This window comes from Rhinoraja longicauda, chromosome 25 (genome assembly GCF_053455715.1).
Source record: "Rhinoraja longicauda isolate Sanriku21f chromosome 25, sRhiLon1.1, whole genome shotgun sequence".
NCBI classification, from domain to species: Eukaryota; Metazoa; Chordata; class Chondrichthyes; order Rajiformes; family Arhynchobatidae; genus Rhinoraja; species Rhinoraja longicauda.
Window position 1 is genome coordinate 22,680,262 of NC_135977.1, and position 22,287 is coordinate 22,702,548.

Below are 22,287 nucleotides of genomic sequence, written 5' to 3' on the forward strand. Positions count from 1 at the left end.
CCTTTGGGAAAAATTATCCAGACCCTTTACCTTCGTGTATTTTAAGCAATTTGAGTGTTTTTTTGTTGTTGTTTTACGTCCTGCCACGATGGTCATGATTTTCCTGCCCACTCGTAATATTAGGCTTGCTTTGGATGCATCGCACACTGCCCCTTTAAATCATTAACATTGATTGTAGACAACAGGGGCCCCAGCAGCCAGATTTGCCATAGCCCACCAGTAACTTGCTGTACTGTACATTGACAATGACCTACTTGTTGAGTTGTCATTTAACCAATCTTCTTTTATACATTTATAATAATCCCAAGGTCGCCAACAACCACTGAGAAATCACAATGTCACACATGAGAATCTAAGAACGTTCAGAAACATGACCCTTTTCTCCTTAATATACTTACCCTGGATTTTCCTTAAATTGAACTCAAACCCTGGGTCCTTTTTTGCCCTCTTAATTTCCTTCTAAAATGTGCCCCTCAATCACCTCAACTTCTCCAGGAATACACTTGATCTCAGCTGCCTGTCGCCAGAGCCTCAATTTCTCTTGCACCCAAGGGTCCTTATTCCTGCCTTCACTCTAACAGGAATACCTTGAACTCTCACACTTTTAAAAGCCTCCCATTTTCTAGATATTCCTTGGTCCACAAATAACGTACTCCAATCAACTTTTGCAAATTCCTGTCCAACACCAGCAAAGTTGACCTTGCTGCAAATTTGCACTATAATTTGTTGACCAGCCCTATCCTTTTCTATAAGATTTTAAGGCTAATGGATCTATGGTTGCTGGTCCCAAAGTGCTCACCCATTCACATCTGTCACTGGCCCTGCCCCATTTCTGAAGAGTAGGTCAAGCTTTGCACTCTCCCGAGTAGGGGCCTCAACATATTGCCTGAGGAAGCTTAACACACTTGACAAATTCCACCCCATCTAAATCCTGTAGAGCTAAGGCAGTCCCAGTCTGTATGAGGACATGCCTATTATTCTTGCAGCTGTGTGCAATCTAATTCCTGTTGATTATTTGGGGAGCTATAGTACAATTCCCATTTCTCAAGTCCCTAGTCATTCCCAAAAATCAATCTAGTGAATCTACATGATATTGCCTCCATCTCATCCTTCTTCCAGCATGGAGAAAATAATTACAAATGCGAAACCAGGCAATATGCAAGGTCTCAATAAAGTTGCACAACTCCAGTATGACTCCCTTATTCTTGTACTCTAATCCTTTCAAAGGTCAGCACTGTCTTCCTAGTTTTCAAGACCCGTTATTGGATGATGTTGAAAATCCAAACCCCCATCCCGCTAGTTTCCATTGTTAATTATAACTAGTCAAACATTCTTAGCCATTGCACATTTCCTAGCTGGCTTGTTATCACTTGCTCAATTCTAGATTCTAGCATTTTCTCCAACTACTGTGAAGTTAACTGGACTGTACTTCCCAATTTTCTCTCCCTTAAATAGTAGCTTTAGATCCACCATAATTGTCTATGCACTCTCAATTTTTTCCTCTGATTTCCTATCCTTTCCATGAACATCTGCCTATTCACAACTTTAAGAGCATGTGACAATAGAGTATTCAATTCAATTCCTTCAAGGTGTTCCACAAAATCTCTTGCCAAGCTTTTGATCACCTTTGTGATCTCCTGAAGTTGATCAGTGCTAGTTTATGTTTGATAATTATTGTCAGGGCGATTCCTAGGACATCTTGAGTTTATTACATTTAAACACAATTGTTACTATGGCTATTTTAAATACAACTGCAATCCTGTAGTCTGTGGCAAGGTGAAAGAAAAGTCCCAAACTGTAGTCAACTTTAGTTTTGTAGTGTCAAACTGCAATTAAAAAAACCCAAAGAAAGCACAAGCAATGGTGGGACGTATAAAACAAAAAATAAGGTAGCAGCATAGATACTAAATAAATACATGATTTTTTTTATAGTGTTGCGTATTGTGGGCTTGTTTATTATTTAAAGAAATGATACGCTATCCAGAGCAAATGATTTTCAGGAAATCTTGGAATTATATATATATATATATATATATATATAGCAGAATGGTTTCAGGAAAGAGATCAGAGTTACAGACTTACACTGGAGATTTAAGTATCTAAAAATGAAACATGGTAAAGACAGCAGCCTGAAATGGTAATATATTTTTAAAACATTTATCTATTCATTTATTGGTTTGCAGCATTGTTAGAGAGGCCAGTAGTTGTTGCTATCACAGATTGCCCTAGAGGAACTACCTGCCTGAATTGCTGGCGTATCTCCTGGAGGGCTGTTGTGGTGAGACTTACAAGATTTGGACTCAGTTATGATGAATGATCAGTGATGTGTTTCCAAATCAGAATAATGTGTAACTTAGAGGAAGGTCTTCGGGATGGTTGTGCTGTACTGTCTACTGCCCTCAGTCCTGCTTGATGTTAGTTGGTTTTGATAGTGCTGTCAAAATAACCCAGGCAGCGCATCTTGTAGATTTTACACACTGCAACAGTGGGTGCGGATGTATTAGTATTTCCGTTATTACCTGTCCCCTGCTCCCTTCCTCCACCATTTTATAAGACAAGCATATGTGCACGTTTTTTTAGATTTAGAAAATATAGAATACAAAAATAAGGAAGGCAGCTTTAAACTTGTGCAAGATCTGGAAAACAGTTTTGAGAAATGCTTCAGTTTTAATCACAGGACAACAAAGCTTCTAAAACTCATATGATAGAGGAAACAGAACAAAAAAAATAATCAGAATAAATACAACTAAAAATTAAAGCTTTATGCAATATATTTACAACATGGACCAAATGAAATCTATTTAATTGGAATATTGGCTCAACCTACATCATATTTTCTGTACTGTTGCTCAACAGCACTTGAGTCGCAAAGTACTCAGTCCAACAACACAGGAAACTTGCTTTCGAAATTCTTGGTTTTGTATGTACGTGGGCTGAAATACATGAGCAGGTACCGTTGAAGATATTATTTATGTTAGAAAAGAATAGGATAAAGAGCTACAGTAACAGAGGGGGCTTGTGCATCTCCTATGCTGTACCATGCATTATTTGTGCCCATCTCTGCCCCAACGCTCGAATTTCAGAAATAAACCAGAGTGAATGCAAATTTAATTTACCAGTGGCATGAAGGGTCAACCTACACCTAAATTAATGGCGACTCGTACACCATTTTCCAGCACCTGTCCATTTGGTGTATTGCAGGCAAATGCAGCATTCCACCATCAAACCAGCTCAAGCACTGGTAAACCCCAAGAGGTTTGTTTGCTGCATTACAGGCTGTTCTCATTTCAGTTTCCTCAGCTGAAATATTAATCAAACTTCCAAGTGCAACTGGGGTCAATGACCATTTCATGCAGATTTCATCATTAGAATCAAAAAGTTAATTGGGATTAAAATTGTCCATGGCCTTGTCCTTTCAGAATAGAGATGCCTCCAATTTGTCCATCATAGATTGAATCCAGCTTGTTCCATTTATTAGCTTTGTGGTGGCAATAATATATTCTGTACCTCCTTCTTCCATCTGGGACAAGAATCTAAGTGCTGCAATCTCAGCATACGTCACACCTCCAAGGAAGAACACCAGAGTCACTCTGTTCTCTCCTTGCTGGCCTATAGAACAAGGGAAAAAAACAATTTTAAGTTCTAAGTTAAAAAAATATATATATCTTGGTATACTTGATGGCGCCAAAGTAGAGATGGTTAAAAGGTTCAAGTTCTTGGGAGTAAATTTCACCAGCAATTTGTCCTGGACTAGCCACATCGAAGCAATTGCCAAGAAAGTACACCAACGCCTTTATTTCCTTGGAAGGTTTAGGAGGCGTAGCACGTTCCCAACAATCCTCATCAACTTCCACTAATGCGCTGTAGAAAGCATTTTACTAACATGCATCACAGCATGGTTTGGAAACAGCTCCATCCAAGACTATAAGAAATTGCAGAGAATTGTGGACACATCCCAGTCCATCACACAAACCAACCTCCCTTCCATTGACTCCATCTACCCTGTCTTGGCAAGGCCACCAGCAGAATCAAGGACCAATCTTACCATGGTCACTCTTCCTTCTCCCCCCTCCCATCAGGCAAGAGGGCCAGAAGTTTGAAAATGTATACCTCCAGATTCAGGGACAGTTTCTTCCCAGCCGTCATCAGGCAACAACCATCCTATCACCAACTACAGAGTGGTCATGACCTACCATCTCCCTCATTGAAGACCGTCGGACTATCTTTAAATTGGATTTCACTGGACTTTATCTTACACTAAATGTTATTCCCTTTATCCTGTGTCTGTACACTGCAGACTTCTTGATAGCAATCATGTATAGCGTTTTTGTTGATTGGATAGCACACAAAAAAGCTATTAACAGTACCTCGGTACACGTGACAACAATAAATTAAACTGCTCACTTAAACACCTTTCAGATCTTTTCTATTTTCTCTTCCTCAAACAAACTATTCAAAACGGCAAAGGACAATTTCAAGAGAAACAAAAAAGCACACACTGTGGAATGCATTCAGAATCTTTCTTTTAGCATCTTTGAAAGAGAACGCAAGTCATTACTTGGCACTGATCACGTTTAGTTTAGAGATATAGCGTGGAAACAGGCCATTCGCCCACCGAATTTGTGCCGATCAATGATCACCTGTATACCAGTTGTATATTACATACTAGGGACAATTTACAGAAACCAATCTAAAAGCCTGCATGTCTTTGGAATGTGAGTGGAAACCGGAGCACCCGGAGAAAACCACGTGGCTACATGGAGAACGTACAAATTCTGTACACTTGGCACCCGTAGTCAGGACCAAAACCAGTACTGGTGCTGTTAGGCAGCAACTCTACCGCTGCGCCACCGTATCGCCCTCAATGCGCCACCGCTACAACCAATTCTTGTAATACGTTTCTCTAATTATATGGCACATTCCAGGAAGGTACATGAACCAGAAATGAAAACAGCCTTCGACATGAAGCAACTGAATAGCTCCGGGGTAAACATGAGATATCTGTCCTTCATTTTGTAAACATGAGATATCTGTCCTTCATTTTGTAATACATTAGTTGCATTCATTTGAGAAACATCCACTAGTTGTACTGACAAATAAATCTGTTCAATGTCCTGTTTTTCATTAACATGTTTTAGTGATTCAATTTTTGTTGAAAATATCCACATAGCGAGATCAAGCACAATTTTGTTAATCTACTTATACATGATACCGGCCTTTCTCAGTTACTTACGTTTTTTATGCAATCCCGAAGGCAGTTGTTGTCTTTCTTCAAAATGGGGTCCCGGCAGCATTTTTAATACTTCCTCTATGCTACGCCAGCCAGGCCGAGCCAACAACTGGGTTAATCGAACACTCAGAGGGGCATAACCACTGTATACATAAGAGATATCGTTGGGATTCTGTAACGGAGGAAAAATAAATTGAACCACCTTTATTAAGGAAATCAAAGGAAATTAATGTAGCAATCAAATTCAGCATTGGAAATATACTTGACGTTCTACTGGATGAGAATTTAAGTGAAAAACACTTCTGGTAAATTTAATTCAAAGCTGAAGATGGGTTTGCTCAATGAGTTAGCCAACAGTGGAAAATGAACACTCACAATTACTCCTTTTGGACAAGTTCAAGATACTGTATTCTGTTCAAATAGTATCCTTTTTTTTTTTTTCAAAAGAAAATATTATGGAGATTTCCAATCCAATAATCCTGCCCATGTTTAACACTCTGCCTTCAATTGCTAACAGCCCCCAGCTAGATGGTTGCAATGATAAAACCGAAAGATACTTTACTTTCACTGTGACCCATTTATGAGATTACCGGCTGACTTTATCGCTTATAGATCAGATTCCCAAGGCTGGAAATTTCCCCTCAAACCTTACACATCTCCCTCCTCTAGGTCACTCCTTAATACCTAAACTCTTCAACTTCAATTAAACCTTTAAACTAAATTAAACATTTAAAGTAATCCAAACCTTTAGGCATGCGTGTAATAATAACATTCTACTGCTTGTGAGAAAACTCCTGCATAAATTAGATCTTGCCGTTCTTTTTATCAACATTTCAAGTTTGACTAGCAACATACTTAGAATATTGACTCAAAGCTATCTACCTGTTAAATAAATATTTTCCAGGGAAAAAACCCAATAACCTCCATTTTCATTTAATGTAAATAGCATGAAAATATATCCAGGCTAAAGAGAGAGAGAGAGAAGACAGGAATAATAGAAAATAATGTTACTGTTCACCTCACTTCTATGTAATTTATTACAGGAAATGGATGCTGAAAATCTACACCATACATTTCACACCTTAATATGTCTGTGTACATAGGATATGTAGATCTTTTCAAAATCAAAATAAATAAACAATGAATATTTCAGTTAGGATATCAGAAAGGAAGAATAATGAAACATTTTTCTGTTGATGATTACAATCCTTTTATTGTTGCAATGACCAAATTCCTTAAGGATTGCTTTCATCAGTGTGTCAAGCCTCTCAGTTGAAAGTACTTTTATCAGACTTTCATTAATGTATTCGGCAATTTTTAAGAGAATGGAAGTACCAGCTGACTTTGATAACAAGACCCAGGATTCATCAAAATTAGTTCAGAATACATTATTAAAATGTATTTATTGTCAGTTTTAGATAGTTAAAATTAATTCCAAGTTGTGCACCAACATGATTTATTAATAATGAGTATCTCTGAACCAACTAACCTGTTCGTTGATGTCATCCATCCACAGACGCAGGGTTTTTCTGATTGTTGGATAATTGTTTCGAGTGCTTGTCTGAGATTTTAGTAATCCAGCCTTTTCTAGATTATTCAGAGTTAAAATGTGTTCATAACCATATGTCTGAAATATATATTAAACATTTATATAGTCGTGCAATCCTGTACAATCTAAAAATTACAAACTGAATCCAAAAATTGTCTTTAGTATTTATTAGGGTTAATGTCGAGAAGGGTCTCGATCCAAAACATCACCCATTCCTTCTCTCCAGAGATGCTGCCTGACCCGCTGAGTTACTCCAGCAGTTTGTGTCTACCTAGGGTTAATGTCAATGTCAGTCAATGAACGTGTGCAATTTAAAATAAAATGTAAGCAGAGTCCCCTGCAATAATTTCTACCACAAATGTTCTCTAGAACACAATCTTATATCATCAGCTCCATTAATAACAATGAATTCTAAGCATAATATTTTAAAAAAACATCATTTATTTAAAAGATTAATATCATTCACCTAGCTTTCACAAAGCAGCCTTCCCATAATTCTTGAAGGAAAAATTGGATCATAATATCTCAAAAGGTGATAAGTCTATAGGAAGACACAGCTTTCCTTAAAGATAACCACTAAACCTATGGAGACATTGGAGACTTTTGCTTTGGGAGATGAAAATGTCTTTGTGAAGACAAGACCATTACATGGACCCAACAAACATGAGCCATAAACATACGAATGAAATATCTTAGATGGCAAATGCAATTCTCAACTTGAAGTTCAGACAGAAAAGTGCTGGGAAATGGGAAGTGCCAGAGTGAGGTTACACACAAATTGGAGGAACAGCACCTCATATTTCATTTGGGCAGCTTACAACCAAGCGGTGTCAACATTGAATTCTCTAATTTGAAGCAACTTCTATTTGTATTCCCCTCCCCTCCCCTCCCCCATCTTAGTCGTTTTATCAGTTCCAGTTCTCCAGTGTTTCCCTTGAGAGCACATCTTCCTTAGCCAACGATGGGCTTACCAGGCTCTGCCCTGCCAGAGGTAATTTATGGCCAGCCCTGATATTTTCTTGCCAACAGCTCTTTACCACCTCCCCCACTCTACTTTCAGTCTGAAGGAGCGCCCGGACCCAAAATATCACCCTTTCCTTTTCTCCAGAGAAGCTGCCTGACCAACTGAGTTACTCCAGCACTGTGTTTATCTTTGGAAAATGTGTCTCTGATATACCCTGACACAGCCCTTTGTTGCCTCCCGTGCTGCTGGTCTTCCTCAACAATGACATACAAGAGTAAATGCACCTTGTCAAGGGAAGCCTCTTTCGGAAGTGGATGAGCTGAAAATCTGGTGGCCTGACCCTGATCGAGAAGAAAATCTAGATGCCTTGAGAGGTTGGGGAAACAGAATCTCAGATGTAATGTCTCAACTGATCCCAGTAAACAGCACAACCTTCACCATTAAATATTAGCAAAAAAAGACAAAAATAAAACAGCAGGAATATAGGTATTCAGAGATTAGAGAGAAGCAATTAAATTAAAGTTCCAAAATATGGTTCAGAATTTTTTCTCCTATACAAAAATAATGTACTTGGCCTACTCTGCCTTAGAAAAAGGCCAAATATGACATGGGGGGGGGGTCATTTTAAAATTACATTTTATATCATGATATACCCATCAAAAATATCTTTCTTCTTCATCTATCAATGCAACTCTGAACGGCATATTATGAAGTGCTTTGGCAATGTACGCTACCCTTTTAAAAAAAAAAACAACATTCTGGAGTAACTCAGCAGATCAGGCAACTTGGGGAACATGGATAGATGACATCCTTCAGATCCCTGACCCTTTTACCTTTGTTTCCACAAAGTTTAATTATCATGATTTTTCATACGGTCTTCAACAACTATAAAGTTTGTAGGAAATTAAAAATATAACCTGCAATATTTCTCTCTTGTAGTGATCAAGCACTTTTAGTTTTAGGCCATTATTGCACACTGACTGCATACAAACAAGTCGCAGCACTTTTGTCAACGGTTCTTTTTGTGCAATAGAGTCTTCAATATAGTTGTTAATCTGCAAGGAGAAGTTGCAATTTAAACTCCAGGTAGCTCCATTTAAACAAACTTACAATAATTGGGTGGTGGTTGTGTAGAAACAAATAAAATACAATTCATTAGTTTAGTTTAGTTTATTGTCACTATTGTCATAGGGAAAAGCTTTGTTGCCTGCTAACCAGCTACATAACCGAAGAGTTAATCATATTACATATTTTATTCTGTGTCATGTAGTTTGGACTGATCAATGGCGCAGCGCTAGAGACCCGGGATCAATCCTGACTATGAGTGCTATCTGCATGGACTTTGTACCTTTATCCTGTGAATGCATTGGTTTTCTCCGGATGCTCCAGTTTTCTCACACATTCCAAACACGTGCAGGTTTGTAGGTTAATTGACTTCTACACATTGTCCCTAGTATGTAGGATAGAACTAGTGTATGGGTGATCGTTGGTCTACGCAGATCTGGTGGGTCGAAGGGCCTATTTCCACGCCATGTCTCCAAACTAAATATTGCACTTGGCCCACCCACGTCTAACCAATGGAATTCAAAATGTCTCATACAATTGGATCATCAGCATTTAAGTGCATTATTATTCATTTGAAATAAAAATAAATAGAAGATATTGTATAGACTCTTTGATATAGATTCTTGAACTTGAATTGGCTACAGTAAAAAAAAATGTTGGAAAGCCAAAATATAACAGGAAATGCATTGAGATGCAGGAAATACACTCAGCAGAGCAAGCACAATCTTGGGAAAAGGAGCCCTAATTGAAGTTTTAGGTTGAAAATGCTGCTTAAAGTTGCTGAATGTTCAAGAATTTTCTATTGTTATTAAAAGGTTATAGTTACTTGCTGTGAATGATATTATAGTTTGAATACTTTTATAAAAAACAAACGGTAGTTTCCTTACTACCTTGTCTGTATCAATCCCAGACATAAATTCTTGTTCCACAGTTAGATTGTCAAAAAAGGTCTCAGATCCTGAAACAAAAACAAGCAAAAAAGTTTATTTTCATCAAGACCAATTTACAATTCTGGTTACTTGAGCAGAATTTTAAAAGTAATTCCTAGGATGTGGATATTACTGTTAAGGTAATAATTTAGTCATTGCTAATTGCTCTTAGCATTAAGGAAGCACTTCCTGTCTCACCACAGCCTATGTGATGCGGAAACCCCCCAGAGCATACTTGTGGTTTTAATAGAGTACTGCAATTAAGGCTCTACCATGTTGCTGTGGTTTGGAGACACACAGGTATCATGAACAGAGACATGTCAACCATATAGACAAAGGACTGGAGCAACTCAGCAGGTCAGGCAGCATCTCTGGAAAACATGGGTAGGTGACGTTTTGAGTCGAGACCAAATGTCACCTATCCATAATCTCCAGAGACACTGCCCGACCCAGTGAGTTAATCTAGCACTGTCTTTTTTGTAGACCAGCATCTGCAGTTCCTTGCATCTCCCGCCAATCAAATATGTTTCTTTTTATTCACAAAATGCTGGAGTAACTCAGCAGGTCAGGCAGCATCGCGGGAGAGAAGGAATGGGTGACGTTTCGGGTCGAGACCCTTCTTCAGACTGATGTCGGGGGTGGGACAAAGGAAGGATATAGGTGGAGACAGGAAGATAGAGGGAGATCTGGGAAGGAGGAGGGGAAGGGAGGGACAGAGGAGCTATCTGAAGTTGGAGAAGTCGACGTTCATACCACCGGGCCGCAAACTGCCCAGGCGAAATATGAGGTGCTGCTCCTCCAATTTCCGGCGGGCCTCACTATGGCACTGGAGGAGGCCCATGACAGAGAGGTCAGACTGGGAATGGGAGGGGGAGTTGAAGTGCTGGGCCACCGGGAGATCAGTGGCGTTAATGCGGACCGAGCGCAGGTGTTCAGCGAAGCGATCACCGAGCCTGCGCTTGGTTTCGCCGATATAGATGAGTTGACATCTAGAGCAGCGGATGCAATAGATGAGGTTGGAGGAGGTGCAGGTGAACCTCTGTCTCACCTGGAAAGAATGTTTGGGTCCTTTGATGGAGTTGAGGGGGGAGGTAAAGGGACAGGTGTTGCATCTCGTGCGGTTGCAAGGGAAAGTGCCCGGGGTTAGGGTGGTTTGGGTAGGAAGAGACGAGTGGACCAGGGAGTTGCGGAGTTCCCCGGGCACTTTCCCTTGCAACCGCACGAGATGCAACACCTGTCCCTTTACCTCCCCCCTCAACTCCATCAAAGGACCCAAACATTCTTTCCAGGTGAGACAGAGGTTCACCTGCACCTCCTCCAACCTCATCTATTGCATCCGCTGCTCTAGATGTCAACTCATCTATATCGGCGAAACCAAGCGCAGGCTCGGCGATCGCTTCGCTGAACACCTGCGCTCGGTCCGCATTAACGCCACTGATCTCCCGGTGGCCCAGCACTTCAACTCCCCCTCCCATTCCCAGTCTGACCTCTGTCATGGGCCTCCTCCAGTGCCATAGTGAGGCCCGCCGGAAATTGGAGGAGCAGCACCTCATATTTCGCCTGGGCAGTTTGCGGCCCGGTGGTATGAACGTCGACTTCTCCAACTTCAGATAGCTCCTCTGTCCCTCCCTTCCCCTCCTCCTTCCCAGATCTCCCTCTATCTTCCTGTCTCCACCTATATCCTTCCTTTGTCCCACCCCCGACATCAGTCTGAAGAAGGGTCTCGACCCGAAACGTCACCCATTCCTTCTCTCCCGAGATGCTGCCTGACCTGCTGAGTTACTCCAGCATTTTGTGAATAAATCGATTTGTACCAGCATCTGCAGTTATTTTCTTATAAATATGTTTCTTTAATATTTTCCAATCGTTCATTTGTCAATGCTACTGACAAGCCATTAATTAAAAAATGCATATAATTCCTTGTAGAATTGGAACTTGTATCCAGTTCAATAGTTCTGGTTTCTGTATTACTAATCCAGTAACATAACCAATGACAAATTGTATCAAGAGTCCAGTGATTTTGTTCCAAAACTTATGCTAACAACCAATACAAATAGGAGAAACACATGCAGTTTACCTGTAATGTCTTTGACGAGTTCAGCGATAGATGTATGATTAGCTAGGGAGGTTCTTGCAGCCTGCATGTGTGGAAGTTGTGAGACAAATTGTTTGATTTCACCCACAGTCTTTGCATTATGCCTTCCCTGCAAGAAAAGGGTTATATTATAATCGTGTTATGTTCTTAATCAGTTATTTCAACCAAAGGAGTTTTGATTTTAAATGTTCAGGAACTCAATTCTCCCCACACTATATGGTCCTTCACCATAATCGTAATTCCGGCATCTCCCAATGTGATAAGCAACATAGATAGTAGTGCGGTTAGGCTGTTTCTTCTTGCAGGTAAGAACTATTTTCTTTTAGACATCATGCCCAAGAGTGAAATTCATGTGGCAGGAAAATGGCATCAGAGTTCCAAGATGGAACTAAATCCCACCAAAAGATCCTGTTACAGTGCTAAGGTTTCGTCAAACTTTATGCACAACTTTGATACCCCATAAATGCTGCGCTGTTTCCAATTAGTGGTCAGGTTATTCCAATCAACGTTTCATAGAAAATATATCCTAACCTTAAATTTCTGAGTTTAGAACAATCAGTAGAGTCAACTCTGAAAGACACTCATGTGTGTAGTAACCATTACTAGTTATACGACCACCTTGATATGCTCAACTTAAAACAATCCATAACTCCTTTTGGATACATGAGCACTTAGGGCTGAAGAACTGGGTTTTTTTAAGAAAGACAAAATGAAGCCACATGTTCTTCATTTAATTATGTAACAGATGTGGCTGGGCATTTTCACATTTGAGACAGAGCAAGTCTGAACTTGGGAGGTGTAAATGAGCTTCAAAATTGTGGAATTCAAACTCAGATGCTAGAAATTAATTTCTCTTTACTTCCTTATATCACAGAAGTTATGCACAATGAAATATACATGTGATACTTAATGCATCTCATGTCTATTGGTAAATCAGACCATTCAAAAAGTTGAGAAACTGGGGAAAAGAAAATATGTTTTACCAAAAACTAAATTGTCTCTTTGCTTCACTATAATAAAACAAACCTCTTGCTTCATGTGTTCAATATCATACAAAATTATTTTAACAATAGTCATTAAATTTCTATAAAAATACAGTACAAGCAGTTTACTAAGATACAGTTAAGAGTGTTTCCTTTCACAGGATATTGATACACTTTGCCCACTAAATGTACAGGCACCTTGTGTTTTATGCAGGGGTTACATTCCCGAAAAGCGGGGCGTAATTTAAAAACACAAATTTAACATATACATTTAAATAGGTATAAATTTAAGCACGTTATTTCAAAAATATATCTTGTAAATTAGGTTTAGGTATTAAACAAGTACGTCATTTAAAAACAGCATAAATCAAACATGCATACAATGTGAGGTGCCTGTATTAAGGAACATTATGTTTCTGTAGGAACTGCTAACCTCTGGCAACCTCTAAAAATGCATTACCTCAAATGCTGCAGAGATAATCTTTGCCTTTTTACTAAGGACAGAGCCAACTGCATTGAAATTTTTATCTCTAATTTCTGCATACAATTCTTCTGCAGAATTTAACTGCAGCTTTTTACGTTCAGTGGGAAGATCTTGGCCACTTTCATTTTGCTTTCTCGGTGCAAATTTCTCAGGAGGAAGTCTCACAAATGCTGAAAAATAGAAATTTAAATAGCATCAAAATAACAGAAAGTTCATCAAGTGCACTTCTCCATTCACAGCTTTACCATCTCAAGAGGATAATACAGAAAAACAGTACAATTAAACTTGGCACCATCTTTAAACATTATAGTACTTCCTAACTCAAATGCCATTCATGAAAATCTCTTGCTAATTTTCACCATCAGCAACAGGAACATGGCTCATTTTCCACTCCAATTCAGGATCACCAAGAACCACTGTAACACCCTGAATGAGATGAGCCAAGTTGGGGCATCCCCATCTGTTAGTACATGTCAGCACTTGCATTATGTCAAGGGAATTGAACTAGGAGCTGGGAAATCAAAAACAGGATGCAGACTTATGACATTGTCTTCATACTGGAAATAACTCAGCCTATTTGTAGATTCAATTAAATTAACAGTGACAGGATTTCCAACTGATAGACATTTGTTGACCTGGTTGACTTTATACTCCAGAAATAAACTAAACATAGACCTCAAACACTCGGAAAACAAATACTTTGCATCTTTACTGCACCATTTTGCAACAAGCATTTAGATAGATACCTGCAGTAGCAAACACCAGCACTTACTGTTTTGAATTCCGTATATTTCATCAATCAGCCCTTCATAAGTCAGCTGTGTTGCGAGGGGTGTCAGCAGATCAACGTTACGATCAAGCAACAGAAGTTTATCAAACACAGGCAAAGTCTGGTTCTGACTGCCAGCAAATTCACGCTTCATTCTGAGCATCATATTTGCCACAAGCTGCAGAGATAAAGTCAAAGTTAAAATTATTAACCAGAAGACAAACTTTCGTACTTCATCTCTGCTTTTCAACAGCACCCGCAGTAAATTAGTTTACGGCACCAGAAGACACAAAGTTGGGAAGTTTAAGCACAACCTGCATCACAAAGGACAGGTAGGGGTGCCAGAACTCACAATGATACACTTCATTGTCAGATGGGACTGCTCTGGAGAGGTTGCTTACTATTGCAGGGCAATTTTTAAACTTTGGGAAAGAGTCCCAAAAACCAAATGACCAAGACAAATCTTTACACTGAAGTCTGACATTATTCAGGACATCGAAGGTAGACACAAAATGCTGGAGTAACTCAGCGGGTCAGGCAGCATCTCGGGAGAGAAGGAATGGGTGACGTTTCGGGTCGAGACCCTTCTTCAGACTGTTTCAGTCAAAACGCGCTGAGTTACTCCAGCATTTTGTGTCTACCTTCGATTTTAACCAGCATCTGCAGTTTTCTTCCTACAAATTATTCAGGACATATTGGTAATCGTTTGCATTAAGGGATCAAGGAATAGGGAGTTAGAGCAGGTAAGTGACAAACCCAGGTAAAGGAACAGCCACAGTTGAACTGAAAGACTGACCAGGCACAAGCGGCTGAAAGGCCTGTTCCTGATTCTATTTCTTTGGCAGCCCACTGCCAAAGACAGAGCCCACTACAGGCAGAATCCTCCCACCACTGTGACAGTGATTTCCATCAACAAAAATTGTAGGACTCAGATGATCATCCTTTCACTAAACTCCAGAACAAACATTACTTGAAAAAAATTAGCTGATTTGCAAGCTCTTAATAGAACATATACGATACTGCCCTCCCGTGGGGAAAACTGGTCTGTTTATGGTTTAAATTTTTATGATTGAATTAAACAGTATTTTAAGTACATTTGACATTGCAAGATTGTTCATAAAAAGCATTGTTGTCAAATCTTATTAGCATTAAAGACATGAATCACAAACAGGTAATAACGTACCCGTGCACATTCACCTTTCCCAAATATCTGTGGAATGGTTCCATACAGAGCTTGAAGAGTCATCAACCCTTTGGCAACATGGAATAATACTGTCTGGTCATTCTCAAGGTAACATTCCTATGTACAAACATGCAAGATGTGTTAATTATTTGTGAATCTGAAAATCTAAGCCACTTGACCTCCTGAGAAACATTTTTTAAAAAGCAGCAAAAGCTGCCAATTGCATTGTTGCACGAGTACAGGAAGCAGCACTGTGGTCAGTGAAATGGTGGAGAAACGGCTGGGGAGGGGTGCTTGTGTAGGTTTTTGATTATTCCATCTAGCCAACAAAAAGACATGCGCAGTTAGGGTCCACACCAGTGCCCGTGGCTACACCTCCGAATTGTTGAAATGGAAAGAATTCAAAGAGAAATCATTAAAGGAACAAGTTCCTCACTTCTCCCGGGTTCACCTTTCTCATCTCCATTAAGGATTATGATGGAGTCTCCCAGTACATTCCCTGCAAGGTACGATTATGTGATTACAATGGCACAGTGGAAGAGCTGCTGCCTCACATCGCCAGAGTCCTGGGTTCAATTCCAACTGCGGATGGAGACTGTACGGCGTTTGTACGTTCTCCGTGATCACGTGGGTTTTCTCTGGCTGCTCTGGTTTCCTCCCACACTCCAAAAACAGGTTTTTTGGCTTCTGCAAATTGTCCCAGGTATGTAGGATAGAACTAGTGTTCAGGTGATTGCTGGTTGGTGTGGACACAGTGGGTCGAATGGTCTGTTTCCATGCTGCATCTCCAACCTAAACTAAACTGCAACTGACAGGCTGTTGGTCGTTTGTTTAATCTGCAGCACAACGTTACCCAATTTAGGCACTAGTCTCCAGGTATCATTAGGTGATGGATTCTACCAAAATTGGTTTCTTACACTGTTAAAAAAAATATATATTCAAATATGTTATACATGGCTGCATAAGTACAATCTGTTCATGCAGATGCACTAGAAAGTAGATCATTGTAATTCGGCAAAATGCTAAAAACTGAAACTATACAAATTTAGAACCTTCGGAAAGAACATACAAAATAAGCACTTTAGCTTTCACAAAAGCCTAAAGTTAACACAAGGTGAAAAGGAATTGTCAGCCCTGACATTTCATAATTTATCCAGTGGATCTTATATGTTCCCTTTTACACTTAGACCTGCTCAGTGTCAAACTTGTTAGCGATGGAGATCTCAACTAAAAACGCAGTCCATGAAAATATGATCACAACTAACACAGCTGAGACCATTTAGGATACTGTCTGGAAAAAAGATTTATCCAGAAAACCCAAAATGCCACAAGGATTATCCCAATGAAAATAAGGAAATGTAGTTACCCTAAATGCACTTTCCGCCTCCATGGACATAAGATCACTGTCAAATGGAATTAGATCCAGGCTGTATTCCTCTATATGGGTGATGTTGACCAGCTGCCCTTGCTCCTTAAGTCGCTGTTCACAAAGAAGACTTCGACGTGGTAGAAACAGGATATGGAAATCTCTATGCGAATTCCGGTCTTCACTAAAAAAATAAAATGGTAAAAGTGTAAACCCATTACAGGCTGGAAATATTGCACATGCATTGCAAAGTTTATGTGCAAAAGCACAACCTACTCTGCAATTGCACTGAACCTTGTAAGTTTGTTACCAGTTTGTTACTGGAAATCCAGCAAATGAAAACCAGCCTCCTACTCAGGATTGTATTTGGGTAGCTTACAACCCAATGGTATGAACACCGAATTCTCTAATTTTAGGTAACATCCACAAACACCTCCATTCCTCCCCCCAAATCCCTCCACCCCACTCTTCTCTGCCCCTGAAACCCGGCTGACATTGCACGTTTCTTCACATTTCCCACACCCCAACCAAAAATCATTCAACAAGCTTTACAGTTCACAACTATGCATTTCTTTTGCACTCGCACCTGCTTCTATCCAACAAGCCCGAAGTCTTCTGTGCCATCCTTGATTTGTCCAGCCCCCTCTTCTCTCCCAGTTTTTTCCCCACTTCCTCCCGCAATCAGTCTGAAGAAGGGTCTCGACCCAAAACGTCACCTATCCATGTTCTCCAGAGATGCTGCTTGACTCGCTGAGCTACTCCAGAACTTTGCATCTAACTCACTCAGGTGTTTGTTCCCTGCAGTTACTGGCGATCATCCTCAAAACCCAACTCCATTCACGATAGTGGATTGACCATTAAACCAGTGATTTAAATTAGAGCAAGGGTCTACATCACTCCAAGAAAGTTCATGACATCCAAGATGGAACATTTCAATATTTACACTTTCACCCTGATAGAGGAGAAAAGCACTAACAAACTTTAAATAACTTGTAAAAAAGAATTTCAATAAAGGTCGAGCACTGTATTTTTCATGTTAATTTTCCATCCTCTCAGACGATGCACAGTCCTCCCAGACTTTGTCACATAATAAAAAATACCTCGACCTGAACACTGGTTTATTTGTGATACTGGCAAGGTGGCCCATTGAACATTACTGTACACTGACAATCTAAACACGCCCTGGTAGGCCCGACTCGCCCCTCAGGCCTTCCAAGGGACTGCAGAGAGGTCGGGCGGCGAGGTCTGTCTGAGCCGAGGGAGCCTCAGCGATGGTGGCAGCGGGTGACCCGGCGGCGGGTTTATTGGCCAAGTATGTGCATATACAAGGAATGTGCCTTGGTGCTCCGCTCACAAATGACAATACAAACCTACAGTTAACAATTAAGAATAAAGCATAACCACATCAAAACAATAAGGATACATTACGGTCTAAACATGTGGGTGAAAATAAACCAGAGCAAAAAAGAGACTACAGACATGGCCAATACATGTAAACATTGAAGTGTCACAACTTGGGGCAATTTTAAAAAGAAAAGATTTAAAAAGAAAAGATTTTAAAATAAATCTTATTTAAAACTAAGTGCACCTACCACCGAATGTTATCAGCAATGATATCCATTAGTTCCAGCTTAGGCCTCACAAAGAAAACGACATTTTTCACATCGGCTTGAGGTAAACGTCCTTCCTTCAGAGTAAACATCTTATCGACCTCATGCTCCTAAATAATTGCAAAACATTATCACTGTATGAAAAATATCAGGACCCTCAAGGAAAAACTGTCAAATACATACCAGACATGTACAATTTTAGGCACATTTTACTTTTGAACTTATTTGAAAACTGCTTGAAAAGACATTGAACATCACTTTCATTAAATCACACTGCTGTCATTACACAAATATTCACCATCTCCATTGACAATATAGCACACTAAAGAGAAGTGCATTCTACATCACCAAATGTTTTATGGGGGGGGGGGGGGGTGCTTTACAGAGCTTTTCCTACCAACACTTGACAAAATTACCTGCAGTTGTGAGATATCTCCATGTGTGTATTTGAATGCACGAATCTAGGAGCTATTGTCAGTAATGTGCTTCAATCCTGCTGAACAGCTAGTTCAAGGAGGAGACAAGAACTTGGACTAATTTACAAGAATACATCTGAGGATTTTGCAGCTGGTCTGAGGCAATGCAAGGATTGATTCTCTTAAATTTAATGGAAGGGATTGATCGTAAGATACTCGGGTAACATTTATTATTTAAAAACTTAAGTGCTTTTAAAAGTGTAGATCAGCTACAGGCTCCAACTTTGCCTGATTTAATGAGCTGGGGCTTATCACAAGATGCCCATTTTACACAATAGGACACAAAGCCTTGCTACAAATACACTCGCAGCATTTCCATCAAATTCACACTGGGAAGATAACCAGACATGTGTGTTTTCTCTTAAACAAATTAAAATGTCAGCATAAAATAGCTGTTGAAAGGAAAAACAAGCCCGTTGCTGATAACGTTCCACAGATTTTTGAATTCTGCTTTAATATTCAGTATTGGCAATTCCAAATTGTCTGAGAATACCTCTTACTGAATGAAAAAATGTTTTTTTGATTAATGGAATAGTTTAAGATTGCTTCAACCATCTTGCAACTAACTTCAGTAACATTAATACTGGGAGCGAATAGTCTACCATTTCGTCTAATAAAACAACCGTAATGGTTTAGAGTGCCACGGCTTAGGTTGTAGCTGTTTACCTTTAGCAGTGAATACTGAGCAATTAATCCAAATGGTCCAGTAAGATACTCATCCCAAACTATTGCCTGTGCAGGAAAAACAGATGGTTATTCTCGTCATAATTCAGTTTTATGTCTATATTTCCAGTACATAACACTCACAATTAATCAGAATCAAAGGTGCTGAAATGGAGATGGTCAAGAGTTTCAAGTTCTCAGGCATAAGTATCACCAACAATTTGTCCTGGACCAACCACATTGAAGCTACAGCCAAGAAAGTAAACCGATGCCTCAACTTCAGATGACTGAAGAAGTTCGACTCTTACCAACCTCTGCAGATATATCATAGAATACTTTCTATCGGGATGCACCACAATTTGTTTTGGCAAGAGCTGTGCCCAACACTGCTAGAAATTCCAAAGTTGTGGTTATGGCTCAGTCCATTCCACAAATCAGCCTGCTAGCCATTGACTCCATCTACATTTCACACTGTCTTGGGAAAGCAGCCAATATAATCAAGGAGCATTTTCACTACAGTCATTCTCTCTTTTCCCCTTACCCATTGGGCAGAAGATACAGAAGCTTCATCCCCACTGTCATCAGACATCTGAACAGTCCTCTGTAGTCCCAATCTTCCATTTTACATTATTGCTATCCTTATACTTTGAAAAAAATCTGCACTCTCTAATGATATCTCTACAATGTTGTAACACCATTCTGCACTCTGGTATTTTTCTCTTTGCACTGTCCGCGTGACTTGATTGTACTCGTGTGTAGTACGATTTGCCTGGATAGCGTGCAAACAAAGGTTCCCACTGTGCCAATAATAAACCAATATCAATGACAAACTGCAATTTGGTCATTACACTTAAAAAAAAAAAAACTGATTAATTAATACCTCTACAAGTGTTATTCTGGATTTGCAGATTTTCCCTAATTCATTCTGACCTCATACACTATTACGATAGAATTTTAAATGAAGCCTTAATCAATCACTTTATAAATTTTCATCTTACAACTTCACCATTTTTACTTTCCTGGTAATAAATATTACTATCCAAAACCAAAATATTGCTAGAAATACCCAGCTGTGAAAATGGTTCACAGTTAAAGTCTCATTATTTTCTCAAGCATCATTATTTTATCACATATAAAGTTCCAGAACTACCATTCATCCCTGAAAAATCATTGACATTAATGGCTTCCTATCCATAGATGCTCTTGATCTGTTTTGTTTTCCCAGCAGTTTGTTTTATTTTTTTTAATTTTCTTTACATCTTCCACTTATCTTCCACCATAATAGCTTTCATCATTTAATCATTCCTGCCTTCAAACAGGATTTTCTGTTGCTTTCCCTCCCTTGCTTAAAATTCATTACCCCAGTTAGATCTGAAACATTAACTGACCAGGACATGTATTGATTAGAACTTTGAGGCAACTTTTGGACCTTGCAAGTTCTTTATTGCAAGGCCAAAATAAGCTATTATTCTGCCCAATTACATGTTGGACAGGAGACTACCAAGAAAGCCCAATAATGAAACTGTGTCACAGATGAAATAGTGGCCCCATAGCAGAAGACCACGTCACAGGGCTGGAAACTGGAAGTGTCCTGAACTAATTCTGCTATCACCATCGTTCACTGTACAAGTGAGGCTCCCACTGATTGTCGCCAGAAGCTTGCGCCCTTTTCAGGACAGACAATGATAGTGATGCAACATTTGAATGATGGACACGAAAGAAGAATAGATGAAACAGTAAATAACCACAAGCACAGTTCTTAAACTTTGCGGGAGTCGAGGGGTGTCAGTTTGTACAGGATTGGTATCTACAAAACATAATATTACAATCCACAACACAAGTGTATTTACCAGAACATTCAAACACGGTGTCAACACTATTTTACTGCTTATTAGGTATATTTCACACCTCCAAAGTATGTACCTCACCTCAGCATAACCAGACCACATCTCCACTTCCACCCCAACATCAGACCCCCCTGCCCACCCCCACCACAGCACCCTTGTACTCTCCCAACCTTCCTCCCACCCTGACCCCTTCCACCACAGCTCCCCTTCCAAACCCCTCCAACCAGGCCGCTCCCGCATCACCAGCCCCCTCACCCCTCCTTCCTCTCCTGACCAGGCCTTGTCCCCCCCCCCCTAATGACAGTGTCCCTCCTCTCCCCGCTTCTCCCCTCCTCTCCCCGCTTCTCCCCTCCCCTCCTCTCCTCTACTCTCCTCTCCACCCCTCTAGTCTTGTCTCTTCCCCCTTCTCTCCTCTCCTGGTTCCATCCACCCTCCTCTCCCCCCTCCACCCCCATCCTCCTCTCCTCATCCACTGCTCTCCCCAGTTCCTCTCGCCAACCCGCCCGTCCCGCTCCCACCACGGACCTTGCTGCCCTCGCACTTGTCGAGGAACTCCCGCAGCTCCTTGCGGGCGGCCTCTCGCAGGTTGTTGAGCACCACCCGGCCGTAGCTCAGGTGCGTCGCCATCTTCAGCGCGGTCATGTGACGCGGCGGGCGGAGGCCCACGTGACCCAGGCAGCCGGCCATCGGGGGGCGCTCGGGAGCTGTGGGCGGCCGCTGCCCCTTTATAGTGGAGACTATCGCCCCTCAACAAGGCAGGGATATCACTCCTCAACACAGCAGAGATATCACCCCTCAAAACAGGGATATCACCCCTCAACAAGGCAGGGATATCACTCCTCAACACAGCAGAGATATCACCCCTCAACAAGGCAGAGATATCACCCCTCAAGGCAGAGATATCGTCCGTCAACAAGGCAGAGATATCACCCCTGAACAAGGCAGAGATATCACCCCTCAAAACAGGGATGATCACCCCTCAAGGCAGAGATATCACCCCTCAAGGCAGAGATATCCCTCAACAAGGCAGAGATATCACCCCTCAACAAGGCAGGGATATCACCCCTCAACAAG

The 22,287-nt window shown here is 40.5% G+C and overlaps 1 protein-coding gene across 1 annotated transcript; it reads right to left on the reverse strand.

Annotated features, from left to right (window-relative positions):
- Window positions 1–1,970: 1,970 nt before the first annotated feature.
- vps33a (VPS33A core subunit of CORVET and HOPS complexes) lies at window positions 1,971–21,856 on the reverse strand. Its single transcript, XM_078421671.1, has 13 exons — window positions 21,739–21,856; window positions 19,370–19,435; window positions 18,210–18,337; window positions 16,618–16,801; window positions 15,252–15,368; window positions 14,072–14,246; window positions 13,276–13,469; window positions 11,815–11,941; window positions 9,699–9,766; window positions 8,661–8,798; window positions 6,720–6,857; window positions 5,234–5,402; window positions 1,971–3,609 (listed from the first exon to the last, which is right to left on the reverse strand). The coding sequence occupies exons 1-13, from the start codon at window positions 21,853–21,855 to the stop codon at window positions 3,416–3,418; spliced, it is 1,815 nt and encodes a 604-aa protein (XP_078277797.1). The 5' UTR covers window position 21,856; the 3' UTR covers window positions 1,971–3,415.
- Window positions 21,857–22,287: the final 431 nt, after the last annotated feature.